At 45.2% G+C, this 25,402-nt stretch overlaps 1 protein-coding gene across 2 annotated transcripts in view; it reads left to right on the top strand.

The window, feature by feature from the left end:
* LOC308105599 (matrix-remodeling-associated protein 5-like) overlaps window positions 1-22,543 on the top strand; it is a 22,574-nt gene extending 31 nt beyond the window's left edge. The window contains exons 1-13 of one of the 2 annotated variants that reach the window (XM_080456427.1): window positions 1-311; window positions 2,476-2,702; window positions 2,977-3,106; window positions 5,878-6,119; window positions 6,685-6,836; window positions 8,341-12,296; window positions 12,988-13,032; window positions 13,243-13,384; window positions 13,992-14,127; window positions 14,607-15,749; window positions 16,273-16,483; window positions 17,498-17,719; window positions 17,834-22,543. The exon at window positions 1-311 is cut by the window's left edge and continues 31 nt beyond it. In XM_080456427.1, the coding sequence (XP_080312553.1) occupies window positions 2,515-2,702; window positions 2,977-3,106; window positions 5,878-6,119; window positions 6,685-6,836; window positions 8,341-12,296; window positions 12,988-13,032; window positions 13,243-13,384; window positions 13,992-14,127; window positions 14,607-15,749; window positions 16,273-16,483; window positions 17,498-17,719; window positions 17,834-20,188 (8,922 nt within the window). In that variant the 5' untranslated portion in view covers window positions 1-311; window positions 2,476-2,514 and the 3' untranslated portion in view covers window positions 20,189-22,543. The remainder of the gene's footprint in view (window positions 312-2,475; window positions 2,703-2,976; window positions 3,107-5,877; window positions 6,120-6,684; window positions 6,837-8,340; window positions 12,297-12,987; window positions 13,033-13,242; window positions 13,385-13,991; window positions 14,128-14,606; window positions 15,750-16,272; window positions 16,484-17,497; window positions 17,720-17,833) is intronic. The other variant, XM_080456428.1, reaches the window with a different exon arrangement.
* Window positions 22,544-25,402: the final 2,859 nt, after the last annotated feature.

Genomic DNA, 25,402 nt, shown 5'->3' on the forward strand with positions numbered 1-25,402 from the left:
CCTGTTGGGTTGTTTCTCTGGAATACCGATGTCATTCGTTTGGATTTTCCCGAAAAACTGTTTTGTTTGAATTCGTGGTTATATAAGATAAAGTGGCGTGGCTGATTTTCCTCTTTATTTTGTGATCTGAACTGAAGTTATAACTTTCTTGGAAACTTTTTTTTCTCTGCAACTGGCATCTTATAACGGGTGAAATAACTGCTCAATGATGTGATTGCCAGTCTGTTGGATTGGAATTAAGCGTTTGACGGGAGAATCATGAATAATCCGGAAAAGTAATTTCCTTTTCCAGATCAAATAAGGATTTCAAGGTAGGGTATATATGCTATTATTTTTAACCGTGTCAATGCAGTAATCTATTCATCTTTATTGCTTCCTACTGTGCATGATTCACTTTTCAACTTAAAATAGCTGTATGTGTCGCTATTCACGCAGCGCTTTGGTTTGGATGATGTTACAATTGGTTAATTGAGTCGCGCGTCAGGGCGTGCGTCTTTGCGCGCGTCCATTCAAAAACTAGAGTAGCGCGCGTGCGTGTCTTTGTGTGAGAGATATTCGATACACAGTCTTTGTCAGTGGTGGAAGAGGTACTCAGATATTTTACTTAAGTAAAAGTAGCAATACCACAATGTAGAAATACTCTGTTACAAGTAAAAGGCCCGTGTTCAAAATGTAAACTTGAGTAAAAGTACCAAAGTATTGGCATTTGGCATCAAAATAGCTTACAGTACCAAAAGTGAAAGTACTAAAATGTTTGAAAATAGCAGACCTACAAGCTTTCAAATAGCCTATGCATGAAATAGGGCCAAAGTGGTTAATGTATGTTTTATGATATAATAATTTATATCTGCAAAGTAACTAGTAACTAAAGTAACAAATAATTGTAGTGGAGTGAAAGTACAATATTTGCCTCTGAGATGTAGTGGAGAAGTAAAAGTATTGAAAATTGGAAAGTAAAAAAATACCTCAAAATTGTAGCCTACAGTAGCCTACTTGAGTAAATGTACTTTACTTTAGTTTACACCATTGTAGAAATTCCACACACAGTTTGTTGTGTGTTGAATAATGAAAGAGGAAAGTCATAACAGTCTTGTAGGCTACAGTAGCTTAAGTCCTACTAATGTGTTTCGATTTATTAGTTGGTTGTTAAATCAGTTATTAGATCCTCACTGTATCACCAGGCTTAGACAGACTGGCCAGATTGATCTTATGATTTTGCATCTCATGAATGTTCTCTGTTCTTCTCCCCAGTTTTGATTGAATTCACGTGTTGTTGTGGTTCCAGCTTTTTAAAAAACCACATCATTGTTGACCCATTAAACCTCTAATTAAACTCATTTAGTTCCATGTGATTCAGTTTTAATCTGCATGCTTCAGTTGTTCTATATGAGCAGCCAGAGGAAGGTGGTATGTTGGTGGATACTAGTAGATAGACCTCTGTGTGTGTGTGTGTGTGTGTGTGTGTGTGTGTGTGTGTGTGTGTGTGTGTGTGTGTGTGTGTGTGTGTGTGTGTGTGTGTGTGTGTGTGTGTGTGTGTGCGTGCGTGCGTGTGCGTGCGTGTGCGTGCGTGCATGTCAGCCTGGCTACAACACTACAATGTGCTATGTGTGTCCTCAGCTGTGAGCAGGTTTGTGTGTGTGTGTGTGTGTGTGTGCGTGTGTGTGTGTGTGTGTGTGTGTGTGTGTGTGTGTGTGTGTGTGTGTGTGTGTGTGTGTGTGTGTGTGTGTGTGTGTGTGTGTGTGTGTGTGTGTGTGTGTGTGTGTGTGTGAGAGAGAGTGTATTTGGTTGTACAGCACGTGCACGTGCACGATCTGTACAGATGTCTGATGACTTGTACATGTGTGTGTACTATGCCTTATGTTAGTCCCTCAAGGATTGTTGGTGGACAACCATGTCTTATAGGGCTGGATGATATGGACAAAAGCAAATATCACAATATTTGTGACCAAATCATCAATACTGTGACTATTAAAAGAAAATGTTTTTGAGAAAATGGCTGTGTATTTTTACTAGTTTTGAGAATTATTGATTTGTGAGCTGCTGTTGATTGTAATTCAAACCCTAAAACATAGGGCTTACATGTGATTAAAACCAGGAAGAGACCATTTCTAGACAATATCTATCTAGTCTCATATCACAATATCAATATAATGACTTCAGAAGTCATACAATTAGTTGTTTACATTTCATGGGTCAGGATAATGGACCATATCATTTGCCTTTCAAGGAAAAACAAACATGGAATCTGATTGTACTCTATCTCTTCTGTTTGGAAACCGAGAGAAAGAGAGAGAGAGAGATAATTTAGCTTAAACTGTATCTATAAATAGGAGTATTTGTGGTGGTTCAGTAATAAACACGAGAGCTCATTAACCCTGCTAATTGAGTTAAGATTCTGTCAGCTGGGGGGCTGTGGTGCTGCTGCTTGCTACCAAATTCCCTGTTAATTGGTAATGAACTTTTTCTCATTCACAGTGATTACCCCATTGACTCCACTAATCTTCTGAACTGAAGATGTGTCAGAGAGTGAGTGCGCCGGTGACAGCGCTGACCGTGCTGGTGCTGGTTCTCATGGTCCCCGTGGGCCGGGCCTGTCCCAGATCCTGTAACTGTTACCAGGCCAGCGAGGTCCACTGCACCTTCCGTTCTCTGCTTTCCATACCTCCTGGCCTGCCCACACACACCCTACGCATTAATCTAGGGTAAGGACACATGCACACACTCATGCATACTCAGATGCACACATGCAAAGATGCAAAAAGCCAGCTACACACATACACGAGAGTGTGCACGCACAGTCGCACACACATGCACACACTATCGCTCACAAAGAGTGTACAGTATAGATAGACCATATCAAATCAGAGCTTATATTGGTCATGGTTGTGCTGGTTGTCGTAATATTTTCATATTTCCATGTGTCATTGGTTGACGATGTCCTTGGTTGATGATGATGTGGTTTCTCTGCTCTGGTAGGTTCAACAGCATCAGCAGGATCCCTGACCACTCATTGGCTGGCCTGAAGAAGGCAGAACTTCTGATGCTCCATGGCAACGACATTCACCACATTCCCGATGGGGCATTTCGAGACATGAAATCACTACAGGTAAACCGGAACCAACAGTAGTAGCCAGATTTACCAGATTTCTTCCGGAGATGTTGTGTGCCTGGGCTTTGATCAGAATCTGAATTTTATTCATCACATCACAGGTTAACAGGGTGAAATTTGTGTGTGAACAGGGACATTTCTGTCTCTGTGAGGAGGGCGGAGGAATGATTTGCAACACAGGGCCATAGGCGGGAATCAAACCCATGCCATTGGCGTTATGTAGTAGGCAGGAGACTGAACCAACATTGGTAACGCCCCATTTCGCTGGTCAGGATAAGGTGATGATCCAGGGATAGTTATTTTTACAGGAAATAAATGTAGGAATTTGTAACTGAGTGGTAGCCAGGCTGTATCTCATTAATGTTCTGTGTCCCTGTGAAACGCTTACATCTTAGCAAAACGTCCAAAATGCATGATGAATGTTAATGGGGTCATGCATTTTTTATTCGGGCTGATCCGTTTCACCCCACTAGTTACTACAAATTTGACTCAGAGATACCGGTTTTTAGCAGGTCATAGAAGATGGATACTGAAGGAGTCAAATTAGGGACAAGACTCCTCCGATATTCCTTTCATCGCCCTCCATCTCCTCAGGCACACAGAGGACGATGGGAACATTGTGAATATAACATTATGGGTTTCTGCTCTCTTTCAAGTGCGCTTTACTGGAGCAAACTCAACTCCTAAACATGAACATATGCAGAGTATATGCCTAGCTCTCTCACAGGATTATGTGTGATGTACAGACATGACATATTTATATTCGGTGCTTGACAAAGAACAAATAGTAGTTCAAACAGCTTGAGTAATGTAGTGTTTACACTATATTGTACAGAACCAAATACTTCAAAATGTTGGTTAATGTTACCACATGTTGCCACTTTGATACATGCACCTGTATCAGGGGTATATTATTATAGACTTATGTTCAGTGGGTGCACACATCTGGGATACATTTAATTTAAACCAATTCACTAATCCATTTGACCTTAGATATCAATAAATAACTGAATATGTTTTTGTCTGGTCTTTCATTGTACAAAATGAATGCATAATTTATATGTATGCTATTATTTTCTCTGTGTTGCACTGTTTTCAGGCCTCAGGGCAGGAGTTATCAGTCCAGCGGGGAGGACATATGACTCCTGGCAGCTATTGTTCCCCAATCGCCTCCAAGGCAGACGCTGATATATTTTGTCGTGATAATAGGACCCATATTTCCACGTGTTGACTTACCCCCACATGCAATATCTGTCAGCAGCCACAGCGACTTCTCCAGCTAAGTAGTTTCTCTGGGGAGTAAAATATCTCATAAATCACGCAGAGAGTGAAGGTGTATGCATCTTCTCCCTCAACTTCTGGTGGGCTCGCCACACATCACAAGAGTAGCAGTAATGAGTCTGGTGGGCGCATCACCACACGTCACAACAGTCACAGTAACTTATGGTGGACTCGCACACATCACAAGAGTAGCAGTAGGAGTCTGGTGGGCTTGCACACATCACAAGAATCGCAGTAACGAGTCCGACGATAAAGCCTGATTTAGACTCTGTCGTATGACTGCGTCCTGCATCGAAAATAGCTGATCTGCAAGTTCACAACGTGCCCTAGAGCGGTTTGGCAGCGTCCAACCGATTGAATCCACCGCCTCTGTGGGTATGTCTGACCAACAGGGGAACAGCATTGATCTGAGCTGCGAGCCAATGCGACGTCAGTCACATCGGAAATAGCTGATCTACAAGCTCACAATGTCCCGCAGAGCGGTTTGTAGGCTTGTATAAGTTAGGACGACAGAGACATTTGCATTTGCTATTTGGATACCAGAGTGAAGAAAACATTTCTGTGCTGCAGCATATCCATTGGGTTCTCTGTCTCGACCTGATTCATTCACAGCATGGTGATGGAGGTACTGATGGAGCACAGCGTTTTGGTGGGCGCTTGTGGCTGTTTTCACTTCAATTGTGTATAAAATATGTAGGAGGTGTTTTTCAATCAGTTGCGGTTAAATGGAGGAAATCATCTCTTCATGCAGACACTTACCTCTCCCTGGTCCACACACACATACACACATGTGCGCGCTCGCGCGCGCACACACACACACACACACACACACACACACACTCTCACTCACTCACTCACTCACTCACTCACTCACTTATTCTGTCTCTCTCCCCCAAACATTTGAAGCTCAGCATGTGTGTGTGTGTGTGTGTGTGTGTGTGTGTGTGTGTGTGTGTGTGTGTGTGTGTGTGTGTGTGTGTGTGTGTTTATTGTTTATTACGGATCCCCATTAGTCCTCACCACAGTGAAGACTACTCTTCCTGGGGTCCAAACAGGACAGTGTGCGTGTTTGTGTGTGTGTGTGTGTGTGTGTGTGTGTGTGTGTGTGTGTGTGTGTGTGTGTGTGTGTGTGTGTGTGTGTGTGTGTGTGTGTGTGTGTGTGTGACATAATTGTGTGACATAATTGTTTAGTGTTTGAAACTCAGCTATAACTATAACAAGCTGAAAGCAGTTCTCAATGGAATTCTCTCTCTCTATATATGTTTCTGTCTCCATGCCCCAAAGCAGAGCTTCATACCAAAACACGCTTTTCCAAAGCAGAGATTCATACCAAAAAACGCTTTTCCTTTGTGTTGTTCATTTTTTATCTTCATTCACCACCCCCCCCCTCAGTCCAGACTGGAGAACATCTCCTTCTGATCACTGTTCTAACCTTTCAACCCCCCCCCCCCCCTCCGCCCTCCCATCCATCCACCCACCCTCCTCAGATATTGAAGCTGAGCTATAACAAGCTGAGGGAGATCTCCTCCTCCCAGGCCTTCTCCGGCCTGACCTCCCTACTTCGGCTGCACTTGGACCACAACCTCCTGCAGCACCTCCACCCGCAGGCCCTGCTCCAGATGCCCAGCCTGCGGCTGCTCCGTCTCCAGGGGAACCGTCTCCATCAGCTGCACCCCCGCAGCCTGTGCACCCTGTCGCTGCTCAATACGTACTTCTACTCCACACTCAGGTGAGCTTTAAATGGAACGGTAAAACCGCCGTTTCCGCGGAGCGCCGGGGCCGTCCGTTCGTGGTGCAAATGATAAATGGGCCGAATTCCATTCGTTTCAGTCCCGTGAGCATTTGACATCTCCGTGGCGAGCACTGTATCATTCTATAGCTGTTGCATCATTCCATCCTAGCCTAATGGGGTGGCAAGCAGGTAAGGTTTCCATCAGTGGTTGGAGATAAACATCCTAACCTCTCGCATCGGCTGCACCGTCAGCAGTCCCTGTGCCCTTCCCCTGCTCTAAATGTACTTTACTAATCTGTATTGATGGAAATATATACAGGATATACAAAAATGAATGAGAATAGATGGATAATGTTGATGATTATACTGATTTTGATATTGGTGCAGATTATGTTGACTATACTGATGATGGTTGATGATGATGATGTTTCTCCTTTCACGTCTTCCCTGCTATATTTCTCTCTTCCCTCCTTCCCTCCCTTTTTACTCCACTTTCCTTGACACCATTGCTCTTCAACGCCACTCTGTACTCTTCTCCTACCCCTGTTGTTTTCCTCTTCAGGCACCTAGATCTGTCCAACAACAGTCTAACCACTCTGCCCAGAGAGACCTTGGAGACGGCGCCCCTGCTGGAGACCCTGGTACTGCAGGCCAACCCATGGAGCTGTGACTGCAGGATGAACTGGTTTTCAGGCTGGACTCTTGCTCACCCAGGTGAGCCTGTTTACCTTTGTATTCAGCTATCTTCAGACTAGACTTTGTATTATGTCCCTCCCACTGCTGTGGTTGGACACACAATGGATAGAGAGACTGCCACAGAAATGAAAAAGATGGATGGAAGGAGAGGAACAGTCTGTTAATCACTTAAGCACTGGCATATATCTATTTTTGGCATGTCATTATAGGTGAGAATGTTCAGAAACTAGCAGATCTACAAGCTCACAACACATTGCATCGCGTCATGGTGTGAGCTTGTAGATCAGCCATTTTTTTCAAAATCGCTAAAGTATAAAATAGGGCTTAAGTGTTTAATGACGCCAGTACAGAAGTGTTGTATTGTGTGATTCTACATTAACGAATCACATGTACAATCAGGGAGTTGGTATTTTATCTTCCTCTCAACAACACAGTCATTTATAGAGAAAATCGTTCCCAGGTTATTCTGTGGGTGGCCTCTCGATGCGTCGATCTAATTTGATGGCCCTGACTTAACATGGCTCTGCATTCAAGCAAAATCACATTATTATTTGCAACAGACGATCACGTCCGATTGTCCTCACAATACTGCACGCTAATATCTTGGAGTTGGGATGCAAAGCATCTGTTTTTTATTTATACCTTTGATAGAATCTCCCCAGATGCTGTCCATTGTTCTCTCCTCCTCTCCACCTCTGTCAGTGGTTCTCTCCGTCTCACCCTGTCATTGATAGAGACGTGGAAGCAGGGTGAACCTTGACATTTGTTTGGTTGACGTGCCAGATTCAGCTGTGTGACTAATCTGTCATGACCGCGTCCGCTGTGTGCAGATAGCTGAAATGTATAGGCTACTATGTGTTGTGCAACGATGAGGTGCTTGATTTGTGAGCTGCTTGATTTTATGTGTTGCACTATGGCCCCGGAGGGTACGATATTTCATTGTTGCTGTTTGCATAACCTGTGGAGAAGAGAGAAGAGAGAATGAAAGCAGAATGACAACTTCAACTTAGATAAGGCAACCATTTGTATAGGGATGCAACAGTTAATCGAACTAATCAATTTAATTTATTATACAAAATTATTGATTGTATTACAAAGTTATTTTTCCGCAAAGAAATACTGTGACGCGTTCTGAACTTGCAGATCAGCTATTTTCGCTATATTTGCGCTGTTGTATGTCGAAGTGTAAGATTGGGTTTAAGTGGTCAATCAGGTTAATCAATTTAGTCTACATAAAAGTCTATTCAAATTCAATGTAAATAATAAAAAAACATATAATACGATATAATAATATAATATTTCAGTATTATTCAATTAATCAAAAGAGTCATCAATAGAATAACTGCTAAGAAAATAATCAATAGCTGCAGCCCTACATGTGTATAAAAACTGCTACTTTGTACAAGTTTGACTGTTTGAGCATGACAGCTGAAATGTAGGTTATAATTGCTATGAAGTGATGTTAAGTGAACTCTCTCTCTCTCTCTCTCTGTCACTGTCTGTCTCTCTCTCACTGTCTTAGGATTGATGAAATGTCCCAAAGGTCCTCAATGTCCCGTCTGTGAATCGCCCAATCCCCTCCGAGGGCGGGGCTTGCTCCAGCAGACTGACCTCTCTTGTGCCGCGCCTGTCATCTCCTCCCCAGGAAGAGACCCGCCTTCCGGGGTGGACCATGGCAGCGTCCAACCGATTGAATCCTTCATAGAGCCTTTAGGCACCGCCTCCCTGGGTCTGTCTGACCAACAGGGGAATAACGTTGATCTGAGCTGCGAAGTCACTCACTCTGCCAACACTCCGGACATCACACCTCTCCCCGATCTCTCCCTCTCATCCTCTTCTCCGCTGTCCCTCTCACTCTCCCTGTCCCTGGAGTGTCCCGTGGAGAGAGGGAGTTACGAGAGACTTTGGAGGATTCTGGCTTACTATAGCGAGACGGCAGTTCGCCTGGAAAGAGAGATAATGCTGAGTAAAGCCCCGGACTTGTCCTATCGTTACAGGCAGGCAGGGGAGAGAGAAGGCTACTACCACACTGGAGTGCGAGCTTCAGTCAAAGCCAAGCCCCAGTGGTTGCTACAGCCGTTTATCAGCATTCAACTTAACAGAGCGCAGTCCAGTGGGCACAGGCTTCAGCTCCTATTGACCACAAGAGCATCTGCTCGTCCCGACCCTGTTCCAGCCTTGTCAACTTCCCCAGCTCTGCGTCCATGGGTGCTGATCCCTACTAATCACACCGTCACAGCTCTAGCGGCAGTAGTAGGCAGTAGGGTAGAACTGACCTGCCCCGTTCTTAGCTCTGGCAAACCTACCATCATGGAGTGGAATCTCCCCGATGGATCACAACTCTTCTCCCCCTCCAGCAGCTCAGATGGTAGGGCCCACGCCTCAGCATCTGGTTTACTAATACAGAAAACGGAACTCTCTGATTCTGGGATATACTATTGCGTGGCCCGGGCGGGGAGAGATGTGAACGTTCTGCCAGTGCGTCTCGCAGTGGAACACTCCTCTGTAGCGATTCCAGGGGAGCAAGTGGGACCGTCTTTAACAGGGATGGTTGGCGAGGCTATCATACTGCCCTGCGTGGCATCTGGTTCGCCTATGCCTGATATTAGTTGGGTGTTACCAGATGGGAATATAGTAAGGCAGGGCTCAGGCCGGGCTGATGGGCTCACTATCCAATCAAATGGGAGCCTGTCCCTGCCACGCTCTTCCATGAATGATGCTGGCCAATACCGCTGCACGGCAGTGAACCAGTATGGTGCTGACTCTCTTTCTACACAGCTGAACTTAAACCCCCGTCCATCCCGGCCACTCATGACGTCATTACCCAGGGGGCCACAGTCGGCTGCCGGTCGGTCAACTCGGATACGAGCCCCGTTGCTACAGAGTAATATGGTGGAGGAAGGCTCAGGAGATGAGGAGGAAGAGGAGGAGAGAAATCCTTTAGCCGATAGGAGGCGCACAAGACCACACCAGCCGCCCCTAAACCGACGTTATCCAGCTGGACACCCTCGAAGACGGGTGCCCGTGAGAGAGGGTGTCCCGAGGAGGGGAAGTGGAGGAGCATCCTCTGGTGAACCGAGAAGGAACCACGTAGATAACAGACGCAGAATTAGTTCAACTAAACAGAGGATAGACCCACAGAAATGGGCTGACATATTGGCCAAGATACGCGACAGGACCGCTCTTAACAGCACCAGCCAGTCAAACAATGTGGATCCTACGGACAGAGGAACGGATGAGGATGAGAGTAGTCGAGACCGAGTAAGAGGGGAGGGAGAGCGAGATGGGGGAAAGGAAGCTGAAGGGTCATCTATTGATGATGCCAGTCTACAAGAGGAAGGCCTGCACCCTGTTCACACAGAGATGCCGACACACAGTCAGACAAAAATAAACACCCCAACAGACACAGACACAGGGACAGGGACAGAGACAGAGAGAAATGTGGACACTGAGAGCGGCACAGAGCAGGAGTCAGACCTACAGATGGGGAGGTCAACAGAAACACAGACAGAGAGAGAGAGAGAGAATGAGGCTGAGAAAGACACACAAACAGAGTTACAGATAGACCCAGTGACATCCAGAACCAATGAAATTGTCCCTGAACCAGTCGAAGATGAGGAGAGGGGATCAACCCCTAAGCCCGTTGAACCCAGGCCTCAGAACCCACGGCAGGGACTTCTGCCTAACTCGGTTCCCAACTCACGGCCCGAGAGCCCCTGGAATGCTCGCAGGCGAATCGGTCAGAGAAGACGAATCAGCCGTCCCAGGGGGCGACCCCGACCCCGACCTCTGCCAGACCTCACGACACCGAGGTCACACTCGGCGGCCGCTGACACCACCGTGACCGACGTGGCTACTCCGTCTCTGGCTCCTACATCCAGTTCTTCAACCATGCCATTAGCGAAGAAGGATCAAATGACGATGTCCAGTGCGGCTCCAGATGAGCTGGAATTGAATTCTCCATCTCCTGCCATTTCAGAGTCTCTCCCTCTATCCCCTACAGAAACCCCCTTCCCATCTCTTTCCTCATCAACTCCCCCTTTGCTCTCCTCTTCCTCTTCATCTGCGCAGACCACCTCTCCCCCAATGACACATAGACAAGACATGATGACTCACTCGGTCAACATCCCGGATAGCATAGCACCTGGAACACCAGCGACACCCACCCCCCCTCGCTCGACGGTAGGGACTCCCCCAAGCAAACATACTGATGGTCCCCCAAGCAAACACACTGATGGACCCCCAAGCAAACACGCCAAGGAGATGGAGTGGGATTTGTTAGGAGAATCATATGTGTCTTCGTCCCTCTCTCCCTCCTCCTCTGATTCGTCCACGGTACCCAGCACAGCTACGACCACTGCAGAAATCACTACAACTCCATCAGTCACCCCTATTCCAGTTACGAGTATCCAAGTAACTAGTACTGCTAGAAGAGCTACTATTTCCACAACAAGTAAACGTAAAAATCCAATCACCACTACTATTACCACCACCACTAGTACTGCTACCCCTGCTACGACAACTAGAAAAACTACAAATCCCATCATTATTACTGACACTAAAACCACCACTACTACTACAAGACATCCAACTTCAAGCACTAGCAAAAGAACGACATATCCCACTATGACTGCAACGACAAGCACTCCAACTCTTCCCTCTACAACTAGTGCCACAACTACACTTCCTACTACTACTACTACTACTACTCCTCCTACTACTACTTCTACTACTACCACTACTACTCCTACTACTACAACTACTACTCCTACTACTACTCCTCCTCCTACTACTCCTACTACTACTCCTCCTACTACTTCTACTACTACCACTACTCCTACTACTACTACTACTACTACAACTAATACTCCTACTACTACTACTCCTACTACTACTACTACTCCTCCAACTACTACTACTACTACTCCTCCTACTACTTCTTCTTCTTCTACTACTCCTACTACTCCTCCTGCTACTACTACTCCTCCTACTACTACAACAACAACAACTACTACTACTACTCCTCCTCCTACTACTACCACTACTACTACTACTACTGCTGCTGCTACTACTACTACTTTGACTACTCTCCCTACTACCACTACAACTACACCTCCAACCACCTCTAGAACAACCACCCCTATTACTTCTGCTGGTACCCCTATTACTTCTGCTGGTCCCACTACTAGGACAGCTACTCCTATTATCTCTACCAGTACTACTCCTGTCACCGCTACAACCACTACTCCTACTACTACCGGTACTACTCCTACCACCACCACCACATCCACGAGTACCAGAGAACCCTCCAGGCAGAGGCCGAGCTTAGAGCGGGTTGACCACAGAGGGGTGCCGGTTTCCGGGGTACCAGAGCAGAGCAGACCTCCCCCCAGCTGGAAGAACCCGGGAGCTAATTCTATTCCGGATTCCCAAGGCAGCAGACCTGCCCATGCTCCGGCCCTCCCTGCCTCACCCGGGGTGAGTTTTGAATCTATTCATAGGACATAACCTGGTGGGCAGTGTTATCCAAAGAACGACAATGCTATGGCGGGAATTAGAACAGAATCAGATTGTTCCACTTTTTGGGCGGTGAAACCGCCCCTATAAGTGAGATTTGGAAAAATGTACAAATATCTTGGGCAGTGAAACCGCCCCTGAAAGTGAGGTTTGGAAATTTGTACAATTATCCTGCGCTGTGATTGGCCAATCACAATCTATTCAGGACTGTGATTGGCCAGTGTCACATTTATTTTAATTCGTGAAAAGTTTTGAAAATGTTTGCCCAGAATGACATGCCCGACCGCAGGTTGAACGTGGTTAATGCAGCCTGTCGTTTACTCGAAATGAGCTCTTGCCAAGTAAACACCAGCACATGTACACATTCACATGGTGGAAGACAAACACAGACGCAGAGGGGAAGAATAAAATAGTGGAAATTGCACAGCACTGTAGATGTGAAAATAGACAATTCTGTCTGCTCAAATTGACATTGTAAGATGTTTATAGCAATTTCCCAATTTCATGGATTTTCCAGAGCTCTGCTGGAGTGCTTGAAAGATCTAAGAAGGAGATTAAAAACATATGCCCCATAATCAACAGCCTTACACTATGTACTCTAAGAGTTTAATCCTGTGGGATTTGAGATAATCAATGATCAATCTATTCCTAGAGCTCTGCTGCAAGGCCTGCCCAGATCAAACCATTGGTTCCACAGGTGAATATGGTTTCAAAGTCATTCTATTCTGAATTTCTCCTAACATAATATATAAATATTATAGCTTGCAATTATGATGAATGGGTCTAGTTTAATTAAAACTCTGGATTTGTGCTTTGGTTGTCATTGGTAATTGTTATTTTGCTATTTATTTTTGCTCATTCAATCTAGTTAGTATTTCTATTCTGTTTATCTGTGTGTTGGCCACAGGTCCCAGTTTTGAGATCCAGACCCAGGATTGCTGATCCCCATATCAGGACAGTGTCTGTCCCAGCGGAGAGCACTGCCAATCTGGCCTGTGAGGCTAAGGGAGAGCCTAAACCCACCATCACGTGGACTAAAGTCTCCACAGGTACACACGGCCAGGAACACACATGCATGCACGCACGTGCACACGTTTCAAATAAAAATGCTCACGAATGTATTAGTCAGGCTTGGGAGTAATATTTTTTTCATTTCAGTGAGTTCAGAAAATGTTTCTTTTAACATTCAAATACTAAAAAGCTTTTCGCATGAACAGTGTACTGGTCAAAAAGGATTAATAATAAATTCAACACATCATTCCAAAAGCAATTGGACCTCCTAAGTAATTTTTGAAGCCATAAAATTTAAAATTAATCGTCATCAGTTTTGCAATGATCGCATGAACATCACGCATACATAAAATTTACAGTGACAAAAAACTTAACACCCACTTACACCCAGCATTACACACTGGCATGCAAACAATGGGCTTTTCTATAGAGTACAGTGGTGGAAACAAGTCATGGAAGATTTTGTTCACTTCTGACCTCACTACACATGTGTCGCTGTCCCTCCCTGCCACTCCTTTCCTGTTTCTTCGTTACTCTGCCTTTCTTTCTTATTTTTTTATTTTTTCTCCCTCTTTTCTCCCACTCCCACTCTTTTGCTTCCTTCCTTCATCTTCCTATCTCTCTCTTTCTTTTTCTTCCTCTTAGGAGCGGTGATGTCAGTACACTCTAGGACCCAGCGTTTTGAGGTTTTGCCAAATGGAACCTTTGTCATCTACAATGTACAGATGCAAGACAGGGGGACGTATATCTGCAGCGCACAAAGCTCACTGGGTCGTGACAGGTAATACCATGAATATTGGACATTCCAATTATAATGTATACAGCAGGGGTCTTCAACAGGGGGTCCGGGACCCCTAGGGTGTCCTCAGAGCTACTATAGGGGGTCCGCCACCTTTGTGTGATAGGATTTAGTTTTTTTTACATTACCCACTTGAACCGTAGAATTCCTTTTCTGAGGGGAACATCAGCCGAAAATAGCAGATCTACAAGCTCTCAACGCCTCGTGCTGCGAGGCGTTGAGAGCTTGTAGATCGGCTATTTTTGGCAAAGAGGCGTGTAGAGGGAAAAAAGAGCAGACTAAGTAAAAAAAAAAAAATCATCTGAAACACAATTTTATACAATATAGAGTAGGGGGTCCCTGCTTCATCTCTCTCTCAGCTAGGGGGTCCTTGGCCTGAAAACGTTGAAGACCCCTGGTATACAGTATCACATATCACTTGTCTCCACTATTGTCAAATGTTTTATGTTTTTCCATCACAGGATGCTCACAACTTTGGAGGTATGGTCCCGCCCCCCACGGATGCAGCTGGCCAATTACAGGGAAGCTACTATCCATCAGGGCGGAGAGTTGCATTTGGGTTGCCAGGCAGATGGTGTTCCAACTCCTCTCCTCTCCTGGGTTCTTCCTGACCGCTCCGTAAAGACCTCCGAGGACTCCTTCCAGGGCCGCATGACCATGCACGCAAACGGAACGCTCCATATCTCTGCGGTGTTACTTAGTGACCGGGGTGTGTATCGCTGTGTGGCTTCCAACTCGGCCGGTGCGGCCAGCTCCTCTGTGCGCGTGCACGTGTCTTCGTTGCCCCCGGCGATACACCAACCCCGAGTGGAGCGCTTGGTTTTGACTCTGGGAATGCCCGTATATGCCCACTGCTCCGCCCGGGGTGCCCCGCCTCCGACCCTGCGCTGGCGAATCCCAGACGGGACGCTGGTGCGCACGTCTCAGTTTCTCCACGGGAACCTCTTTGTCTTGCCCAACGGCACACTGCACATTCGAAAAGTGGGACCAAAGGACTCTGGGAGTTACGAGTGTACGGCGACCAATGCAGTGGGAGCCGATAAGAGGACGGTGAGGGTGGAGCTCGCAGGATGGAGGGACGGACAAGGAGTGGAAATCGCACGGGGCGCCACATCTACACTTCCACCTCAACTACCTCGTTCGGATGGAGGCTCCTCCCGCCCCGCATCCCCGTCCCACCCTGTCAACACCGGCAGACTCTCCCCTCCATCTCCATTCGATCGATCCAGGACCTCTACACCGCCCCCCAACTCCCCTGACTCTCCTCTTCCCCACAGTCCCCACTCTGATAATCCATCTCCCAAAAGCAATGCGACAGGCAACGTCTCCCCAGTACACTCCTCCCCACTGTCTCCATCCTCTCCTCTCTCCCCGGCAGTCTCTGTAAATAACACCAAAGTGTCACCCTCCACTGTAAACCAGGCGAGAGCCCCCGCTGTCCCTGTCAGCCCCCTTACTAAAGCTCGTATCACCTCTACCTCACCCTCTGTCACTATGGTTCACTATGGGGGTTTCCTTCAACTTCACTGTTCAGTATCTGGCAACCCACTGCCCACCGTTATCTGGAGGACACCCAACAGGAAACTAGTTGACATGCACTTCAGGTACGTGTGTGTGAATCAAGAAGTAGGAAGTCAAGAGGGGTTTATTTGTCACTCACTCATACAGGTACAAGCAGCGTAATGTTGGTGTGGCATGTTCCACAAGACTGTGCTAACAGCAGCAATACAATATATGCAAGATAACAATAGAGATAATAGTAGATTGAAATAAGAAAAATAAGATAAGAAAAGTTAAAAATCAATCTTCATTGTGTGTGTGTGTGTGTGTGTGTGTGTGTGTGTGTGTGTGTGTGTGTGTGTGTGTGTGTGTGTGTGTGTGTGTGTGTGTGTGTGTGTGTGTGTGTGTGTGTTTGTGCGTGCGTGCGTGTACATCACATTATATAGTAGGCAAATTATTTCAATTTGAGAAAAGTGAAGTGGTTGTACTTTCCAAAGTACTATTTAAGCCTTTACACATACATTGATATCAGTTGATAGGCCATTGGTAATATTGTTCTATTTGTGTGTGTGATTTGTGTGTGTGTGTGTGTGTGTGTGTGTGTGTGTGTGTGTGTGTGTGTTCTAGTTTTGACCGACGGCTGAAGGTACATCCCAATGGCAGCCTCTCAGTTCAGATGGTAACAGAGAAGGATGCTGGGGATTACCTGTGTATTGCACGCAACAAGGTGGCCGACGACTACCGCCTCCTCCGAGTCTCTGTGGCGGCCACCAAGGCCGCCAAGATCGAACCCAAGCAACCGTCCAATCAGATGGTGGAATTCGGCGGACCGCTGAAGGTAGGCTCCCTTAAGTGATCTTCATTTACAAATGTTCGTGAATCGAGTACAATTCATTTATGACTTACTGTATGGGTGGCTGGATGGCCTAGTGGTTACAACGTCTATCTCTTAGGTTTTGAAAGTGCAGATCTCCAGGGGGCACCAGGGGGGCCAGTTGGAAAGGAGAGGAGGGAAAAGGCGGGGGGGGGGGCATGAATAATTATTAATGAATTAATTAATTAAAAATACAAATAAATAGGTAAAGAAAGAAAGAAAGATATGTGTCTTCAATTAAAATTCAATTCATAAGATGATTGTACCAGTTTAAGCACCTAACCCTGGTGTCCCTATTTTGGGCATGTCAACACATTTCAAAAATAGCATATTGACAAGCTTGCATATTTTGTTTTAACGCCATTTCTCATTAGGGGACAGGGCTATGGGTATTTGGGTGTCCTTGGCAACGAAAGGTATGGGAACCCCTGGTCTATACCATCATGAAATTGAAAGGTCACATGGTTTGGAGACTGCAAAAGTTAGCGAGTTTTAGTCCACGTGTTTGAAGTGTCCTTGAGAAGCTAACCTGCTTTCTAACTGTGTAACACATGAAGGGATAGTTCACCCCCAAAATGACTTTTTTTTCTATCGATTAGTCACTCCAAGTCAGAGTGGATATTTTTTTTGTTTTTGTCGCATTCCTAAGCGAGCAATTTGATGACTGGCAGTGGTTTCGGTAGTAGACACAAAGAGTCTCCTTTGTGTCTCCTACCAGAACCGCTGCCTACCGGTCCACTGGTCATCAAATTATTGGCTTAGGAATGCGACAAAAACAAAAGAATATCCATGAATTCCAGTCTCCATGGGGTAACTATTCGATAGGAAAAAAAATATTTGTGTATCTAAAGTGTAACTTTGACTTTGACTTTTGTCTAACCTCTGCAATTAAAATAGCAGAGGTAGACATCATATGGACTGTTATAAAAAGACATTTAAAACAGCAGTATGTGAAAATATATCCTGCTGTCCTTTTAGGTGGATTGCCTGGCATCGGGACTACCCGACCCAGCTGTCCGTTGGAGCCTCCCAGATGGAACCATGGTGAACAGCGTGTTGCAGGGGGAACAGAGGGGAGGACGCACACGGCGGCTAACGGTGTTCGACAATGGAACATTGCTAGTGCCAGCGGTGGGGATGGGAGAGGAAGGGGAGTACACATGTTACGCTGAGAACCAAGGAGGACAAGATACCATGAAGGTAAGACAATCAATTTCCCACGGAGAGCATTCATTTACATTTCTTTCATTCATGCACACATTTTAATATGCAAATGATGCATTATTTATTCATTTATGTTTAATCCCTTTCAAGATTAAAGTCAAGGTCATGATGAACTCTCCGCCGACCTTCACTGATGTGCCAGGCTATGATGTCATCAAAGTGCGACAGGGAGCGACTGCCGCCATCCGCTGCGGGGCCAAGGGTCATCCTGCCCCCACCGTCACGTGGTTCTCGCCAAACAATCGTATGATCCCTCGGAGCTTGGGTTCCCGTTACTTTTCAGAGCGGGTTGTGGCGGTTTCGGATGGAACTCTGGAAGTCCGCCTAGCCCAAAGGAGCGACACCGGGAACTATACCTGCCGAGCAAGCAACGTGGCTGGGATGAGGAGCAGGGTGGTGGGCCTGGACGTGGAACTCCCCAACTATGGGATGAATAGCAGGGGGAGCGGAAGTACATTTACTGTAGGAGTTCATGGGAGAGGCGGGACCGGTGGTGTTGGTAGCAGCAGCAGTGGGAGTAGTCATAACTCTCTTGTCAATGTTAATACAGGCCTGAATGGGGATTCTTATAATGGATTTAGCAATGGAGGCACAAGCAGGTTTGGTAGTAATGGTGCTCATGGCAGCAGTACCAGTAGCAGCAGTAGTGGTATTGGAGTCACAACACGGGTTGGTAGCAGTGTATTCAGTGTTGGAGTGAGCGGGGCTAACAATATAGCTATTAGACCAGGTAATATGGGAATAAATAGCAATGGACCTGGGATTACAACTAATGGTAATAGTAATAGCGCTAACAATGCTAATAGTCCAATTGGTATTGGAGCAGTTAGTGGTGGGCTGGGCAGGACAAATATTAATGAAGTTAATGGGAAGGCTAGTAACGGTGCCAGTGTTAGTACAGCCAATGGAAGACCAAATAGTGCTACTAGTAATACTGGTGTTATAAATAGTAGTGGGCCCAGTAATGGAGCTGGAACCAGCATAGTAAGTAATAATGGTTTGAGTAGGACTAGTAATATAGGAGAGTCTAGCAGCACGAGTGGTACAAATAACATTAACGGCAGGGTCAGCGTTAGCACTAGCAATAGTGGCACAAGTGCTATTAGTAACCCCACAAACACTGTGGTGAGTGCAGTAACATCAGTAAAACAGCGAGTAGTTAGAGGACAAACTGTGATGTTACCATGTCCTTCTCATGGTTCACCTCCACCCCGCTTGTCCTGGCTTCTTCCAGGTAACGGCATTTTGCCAGCTCCGTACTATGGCAGCCGGCTCACTGTGCACCGGAATGGCTCCTTGGAGCTACGGGGTGTGCGTATGAGTGACGCTGGGACCCTGGTTTGTGTGGTGAGAGGAGAGAGAGGAGAGTCAAGGATACAAGTGGAGCTGGTGGTCTCTGAGACACAGGCCGAACCCCCACCACACAGGACACCGGCAGTAGAGAGACCTGCCCCAAGAGGTGCAGGTTTATCTGAGGCTTCTAACTCAGCAGGTCTACCAGCCATCCCACATTCAAGACACTACTCAGGCCCACCACAAGTTGTTCTTGAGATGGCTCGTCCACAAAGGCCAGTTACAGAAAGACCTCCACAGGGACGCCCATTCATACCCGTTGCACCTCGCTCAGAAGTTCCATCGCTCCGTTCAGCAGGTCTACCAGCCATCCCACATTCAAGACACTACTCAGGCCCACCACAAGTTGTTCTTGAGATGGCTCGTCCACAAAGGCCAGTTACAGAAAGACCTCCACAGGGACGCCCATTCATACCCGTTGCGCCTCGCTCAGAAGTTCCATCGCTTCGTTCTGGTGGCATAGTCTCAGAGCAAGTGAGAAACAGACAGCAGCCGGTGGTGACCACAAAAACAGGTTCTCTGGTCAGCATCATTAATGGGGAGACCCTTCACTTGCCCTGCTCTGCTCCTCAGGTCTTTGGTAATGCCCAAGGGTCTCTGTCCTGGACCTTGCCCAGTGGCGAGGTGTTGTCCCGGGGCGAGAGCAGTGGTTCAGGCCGGTATTCGGTCCATGCAGATGGAACACTAACAGTCCAGCAGGCATCTGTTTTCGACCGCGGATCATACTCCTGCCGAACCACAAACCACGATTCCTCCTCGGCTGTGCTCGTCACGGTCCCTGTGATCGTCATAGCCTACCCTCCTCGCATCACAATAGGCCCCTCCCCTGTGACTTACACACGCCCTGGAGTTGCCGTGGAGCTGTCCTGCCTGGTCATAGCAACACCCAGAGCGACCATCACTTGGGAGATGCCCGACAGGTCGCAGATGAGGGCGACGGGACAGGCGCGCACCTACGGCAACCGTTACCTCAGCGCCCAGGGTTCACTGATAGTTCAGAACCCGTCGAGTAGGGACACAGGATTCTACAAATGTACCGCCAAGAACGTCATAGGGGTTGACACCAAAGTTACATACTTGCATGTTATGTAATGGAGGTGATTCACACCCAGAGACGCACGCACCTGCGTTTAGACGTGTGCAGCCAGAGAACACACACAGAATGCACACACATGCAAAAACTGAGAGAAATCCATACCGTCCACGATGTACTGTAGTGCGCACAGAAACAAGCGTGCAAGTGTGCATACCTATGCATTTACATATACACTGTGATCACACACAGACCCATGCGTTTGCATAGAGACACACAGAGATAGAGACCTCACGAAAGGCTCTGGAATAGTGGTGACAGACTTCCTGTTCTCTGAATAGTACAGTATACCGTATGTCCCTCGTGCCCAAAGGAACTGCAATGCTCAGTGCAGAAGACACTGTCAAGCTGAAGAAAAAGACTGAAGTACATAATATAATATATGTTTTATATCTTTATTTTTATGTGTGGCTTTTACATCCTGTGATTTTATTGCTCTGTTTTGTATAATGAGTCACAAGATGCTTTGCAGAATGTAAGTGTCTGTATTTGTCTCTATAATGAAGCGTATCAGATTTTTTTATATAACTGAGTTTGTATTTGACATGTTGTGCCTTATCTCAGCTGTTATATGAACAGTTCTTATGAAGTTCTAACTGAGTTAGTCAAAGTCCACAGCACAGTGGGTTAGGTAGCAAGAGACCTAAGATGTTGCAGGACTACTTTTGGTTTAGCAAGTAAAATGCATAATACATTGAGCAATTGAAATGCCCATAATTGTACCGATGGACTTTTCAGGGAATATTTCAAACCAATTAATCAGAGCAAATTCTTTATATAGAAAAAAGAAAAATCGATGGACCCTATTTTGTGGAAACAGGCGAACCAGCGTGAACTCAGACAACAGCATGTTGGGTATGACAAACACTGATCACAGGCCGCTCGATGAGATCTGACAACAAATGACGTTCACATGGGTGTTCAAAGGGTGTATACCATTTCATACCATTGGTAAGGCTTGGAATGACATATCTTCTCTATCGAATCTTCGATCTTAGACTCAGCCCAATGGTGTACTAGTCATTTCCACAGTGTCATGGAAGAAAAGGCTCAGAAACCTAATTCTACGCCTCAAACAGACCGCCAAGAGCAGATGATATATGATTACCATCTTGGGAGGAAATAATAAATGCAGATAATACATCTGACACTGGTCCTATGAGAAGCATTTCTCAGTTAAGCCCAGTTCATGGCCCAATTAATGATCAACAAATAAACTATGCGCATGCATGAGCACAAAATGACTGTTGCACAGACTTAGGCAGACGTCTACTCAGGGTCCACTTTTGGTTCGCTATAGCCTGTCTCTAACAGTTTTTTATTGCTTGCGGCAAAGTGGTGCGTGAGCAGATGTCTGCCCGGGACGTCTGTGTAGTAGTCATGTATATTGAGTCAGTGGGTACTACCTGTCCGTGTGACCAATCCATGAGTAATGTCTATAGAATGGGCCTTGGTACCCCTCTGAGAGTAGGCTTTGAGTAAACTGGACTATGAAAAGCAAAAGTTTGCAGAATGGAGTCTCCATCTGTGTATGTGTCTGTCTGCTCCCTGTTGTACACAATACAAGCACCTTAAGAAACAGGTTTGATTATGTCTGGTAAGCTAAACAGAACCTGGAGGAACTATCATAATCTGTTAAGTAAGCTTTTTATAAAGGAGTAACTATTATGGATATCGAGCCTTCAATATGATGTGCCTGGTGGCTCAGTCAGTTGGTGCACCAAACCCCTTCTTGTCTCGCATTTGTCTCCCCTCTCTCTCTGCCCTTGGTTTCCTGTGCTTCTATACTGACCTATCTGTAATAAACCATACAAATGTCAAAAATAAATCTTAAAATGCTGAATGCATAAAAAACATGCTATGATAATGTATTCCAGCTTGATGGACTCATACCAAAGTGAAACAGACAAGCATAGCATACAAAGCAGGTTTGTGTGATTTTGGAGACGTACAGTATATCTGGGTGTGCCTCTACAAACTAAAGTGAGCAGAAAATAGCAATCGATGAGCGCATGCCTCGTAGTAGTAGACCTGATCCAAGCAGGCAGGCAGTGGACAGTGCGAATCCTGGTCCTCGTTGACCCCAAAATTGCAGCGCGATGCTGACTTGCAAACGACTCACCCCCAACCGCACCTCTCTCCCACACTGGCGCATGGTGAGTTCCCAAAATACCAAACACAGCAAGCGGGGAAAGTCACGCCACTTCGCTTCCTGTTAATTCACTCTTTCGCTGCACTTCATGCCAATCCACCTGCCCCAAAATAGGGCCCTATAACTCCCTACATAGCATTTCAAACCGTCTGGGCACCTTCATTTCAACATGTTTCTCAAATAAATTTTCTAGGTACACCAAATTGATGAGAAAAAAAAAAAAAAATATATATATATATATATATATATATATATATATATATATATATATATATATATATATATATATATATATATATATATATATACTGTATATGACTTAAGAGAAATCTGAGTAGTGAAATATCAATTTGAATGTCAAACTGCAAGTTCTGTTAGCTGCTGATAGCTACAGTGTGTCAACCAGGTACATGTGGCAGTTCTGTGATTGGTTGTGACTGGGATGCAACATCTGCTTCATTGATTTGCCAGCAAGTGAACACGCGTGCTCACACCACAACATTTACTGTGCAGAGCCATTTCCATCCAAGTTAGATGAGAGTATTATTCTCATCTAACTTGGGTCAGCGTTTGCCATAATATATACTGTACTGACTGTGATATCCTATTTAAAAAGAATGGGTGAACTCTTTTCAACAGGCTATAAAAAGGTCCAGACAGATAAACTAAATCCCTGCATATATTACAGGTCCTTTGGATGAACCTGATAATGGAAGGCATTGTAGCACAGTGATTATCATCCTTTTTAATTTTAGTTTTTTTGTTTGTTTGATAAGCATTAGGCCACGGACCCCTATCTGATACGATTCTTTTTATTTCTTTTTTATCTCTGGTTCCCCAATCCACAGTGTATATAAGATCCTCTCTGTGTTCATGTTAGTTACAGACCCATACGGGTCCATTTTGGGTTTCTACTGTAATCCTAACTATATCAATCATTTATCTGGGGACCACCTGGAATCCACTGAATCCCTGGGGGTTCCCGGGAACCCACATTGAGAACCAGTGATGTAGCACCAGCTGATATAGCACAGCCAGGTGCTTAACATCAGTTACACCAGGAAACACATTTAATTTTAACTTTCCATGACCTACTTTTCGGATCATCTGACCGAGACTTTGACATCAGCTGTCCGTTCTATCTATCTCAAATTCTCTCAGCCTTCAGAACCAGAACCGTGGACCTTCAAGTGCATTGTTTACACCACTGTGGGCAGTACTTGATACGGCCCAACGGCGTATCATAAACACATCGCGGGCCAAGTCTTTGAAACTTGATATTTGTGGTAATTACTTTGATAGCGAAAGTCTGGGTAAATAACGCTTGTCATTCCAATGCCTGTCCAAACTCATTTAATACGCTCGGAGCACATGCACAGTATAATTTCCTCAGTGTTGATTTAACTGAGAGTGTAAATATGGACCCGCATGGACACGTGAGGTTCCTTTTGGGTCCATTCTTACACTCCCAGAGTTATTGAGCACTAAGGGGTTTACTGTGTGTACCAAGACTGTTTGTGTAACAACCCTTTGATTTCAGTTTCTTGTTTTTGTGTCATCCTTAAATTATTTGTCTTGTAAAGACTGTCTCGTAAGACCCTGATGTTTAATGCTTCTTTGTCAGGAAGGGAGAGATTATTGGTACTTAGTGTTGAGTATCTCAGTTGCCATCTTTGAATGTTTGCTTTCATTTGATCAACTTCATTTTATAAATAAAAACCGAAAAAGAATGACAAGTATTAATCTTCTAAAATGCTGATGTGGTATAAATGTTTTGTTTAGAAATGTGCGAGCCTGTTTGTACAGCACGTTGAGTAGTTTGTGTGAGTGTGTGTGTGTGTGTGTGTGTGTGTGTGTGTGTGTGTGTGCCGCTTGTGTGTGCATGTACTAAAATATAAGTACATATTATGCGGTCTTGCATGTTTAACCTTAAACCCTACAGTATACTGACATGATACTGACCATGACTAACCATGATACTGACCATGATACTGAAATGATACTGAAATTATACGACCATGATACTGAAATGATACTGATCATGATACTGACTATGATACTGAAATGATACTGACCATGATACTGACATGATACTGAAATGATACTGACCATGATACTGATCATGATACTGACCATGATACTGATCATGATACTGACCATGATACTGACCATGATACTGACATGATACTGAAATGATACTGACCATGATACTGATCATGATACTGACCATGATACTGACCATGATACTGATCATGATACTGATCATGATACTGACCATGATACTGACCATGATACTGATCATGATACTGATCATGATACTGACCATGATACTGACCATGATACTGATCATGATACTGATCATGATACTGACCATGATACTGACCATGATACTGACCATGATACTGATCATGATACTGATCATGATACTGACCATGATACTGACCATGATACTGATCATGATACTGACCATGATACTGACCATGATACTGATCATGATACTGATCATGATACTGACCATGATACTGACCATGATACTGATCATGATACTGACATGATACTGACCATGATACTGATCATGATACTGACCATGATACTGACCATGATACTGACCATGATACTGAAATGATACTGAAATGATACTGAAATGATACTGAAATGATACTGATCATGATACTGATCATGATATTGACATCATACTGACCATGATACTGTGTGTGTGTGTGTGTGTGAAATGTTTTGCTTGAAAATGTGTGTGCTTATGAGCAAGTCATCGACAAAGACAGAAAGACGATGCACGAGTGTGAGAGGAAACTAGAGAGTTTGTTATGAGAACAGAAAGCCTTTATCCACAGTCTCAGCTGTCAAACCAGAAAAAGTTGCATTAGAACAGACACATGTTGATGACATCACATCCTCATCCCTGGGAGACGTAATAAAACTGCAGCAGGCAGTGCCAGTGCAGCCACACTATTCCCAGCAGTGGTGGAAGAAGTACTCCAATCTCTTTACTTGAGTAACTTACTGTAGTTAATTTCCACCACTGGTAGCCACACTATTCTCA

This window comes from Gymnoscopelus braueri (genome assembly GCF_963280865.1).
Source record: "Gymnoscopelus braueri genome assembly, chromosome: 18".
Lineage (NCBI taxonomy): Eukaryota > Metazoa > Chordata > Actinopteri > Myctophiformes > Myctophidae > Gymnoscopelus > Gymnoscopelus braueri.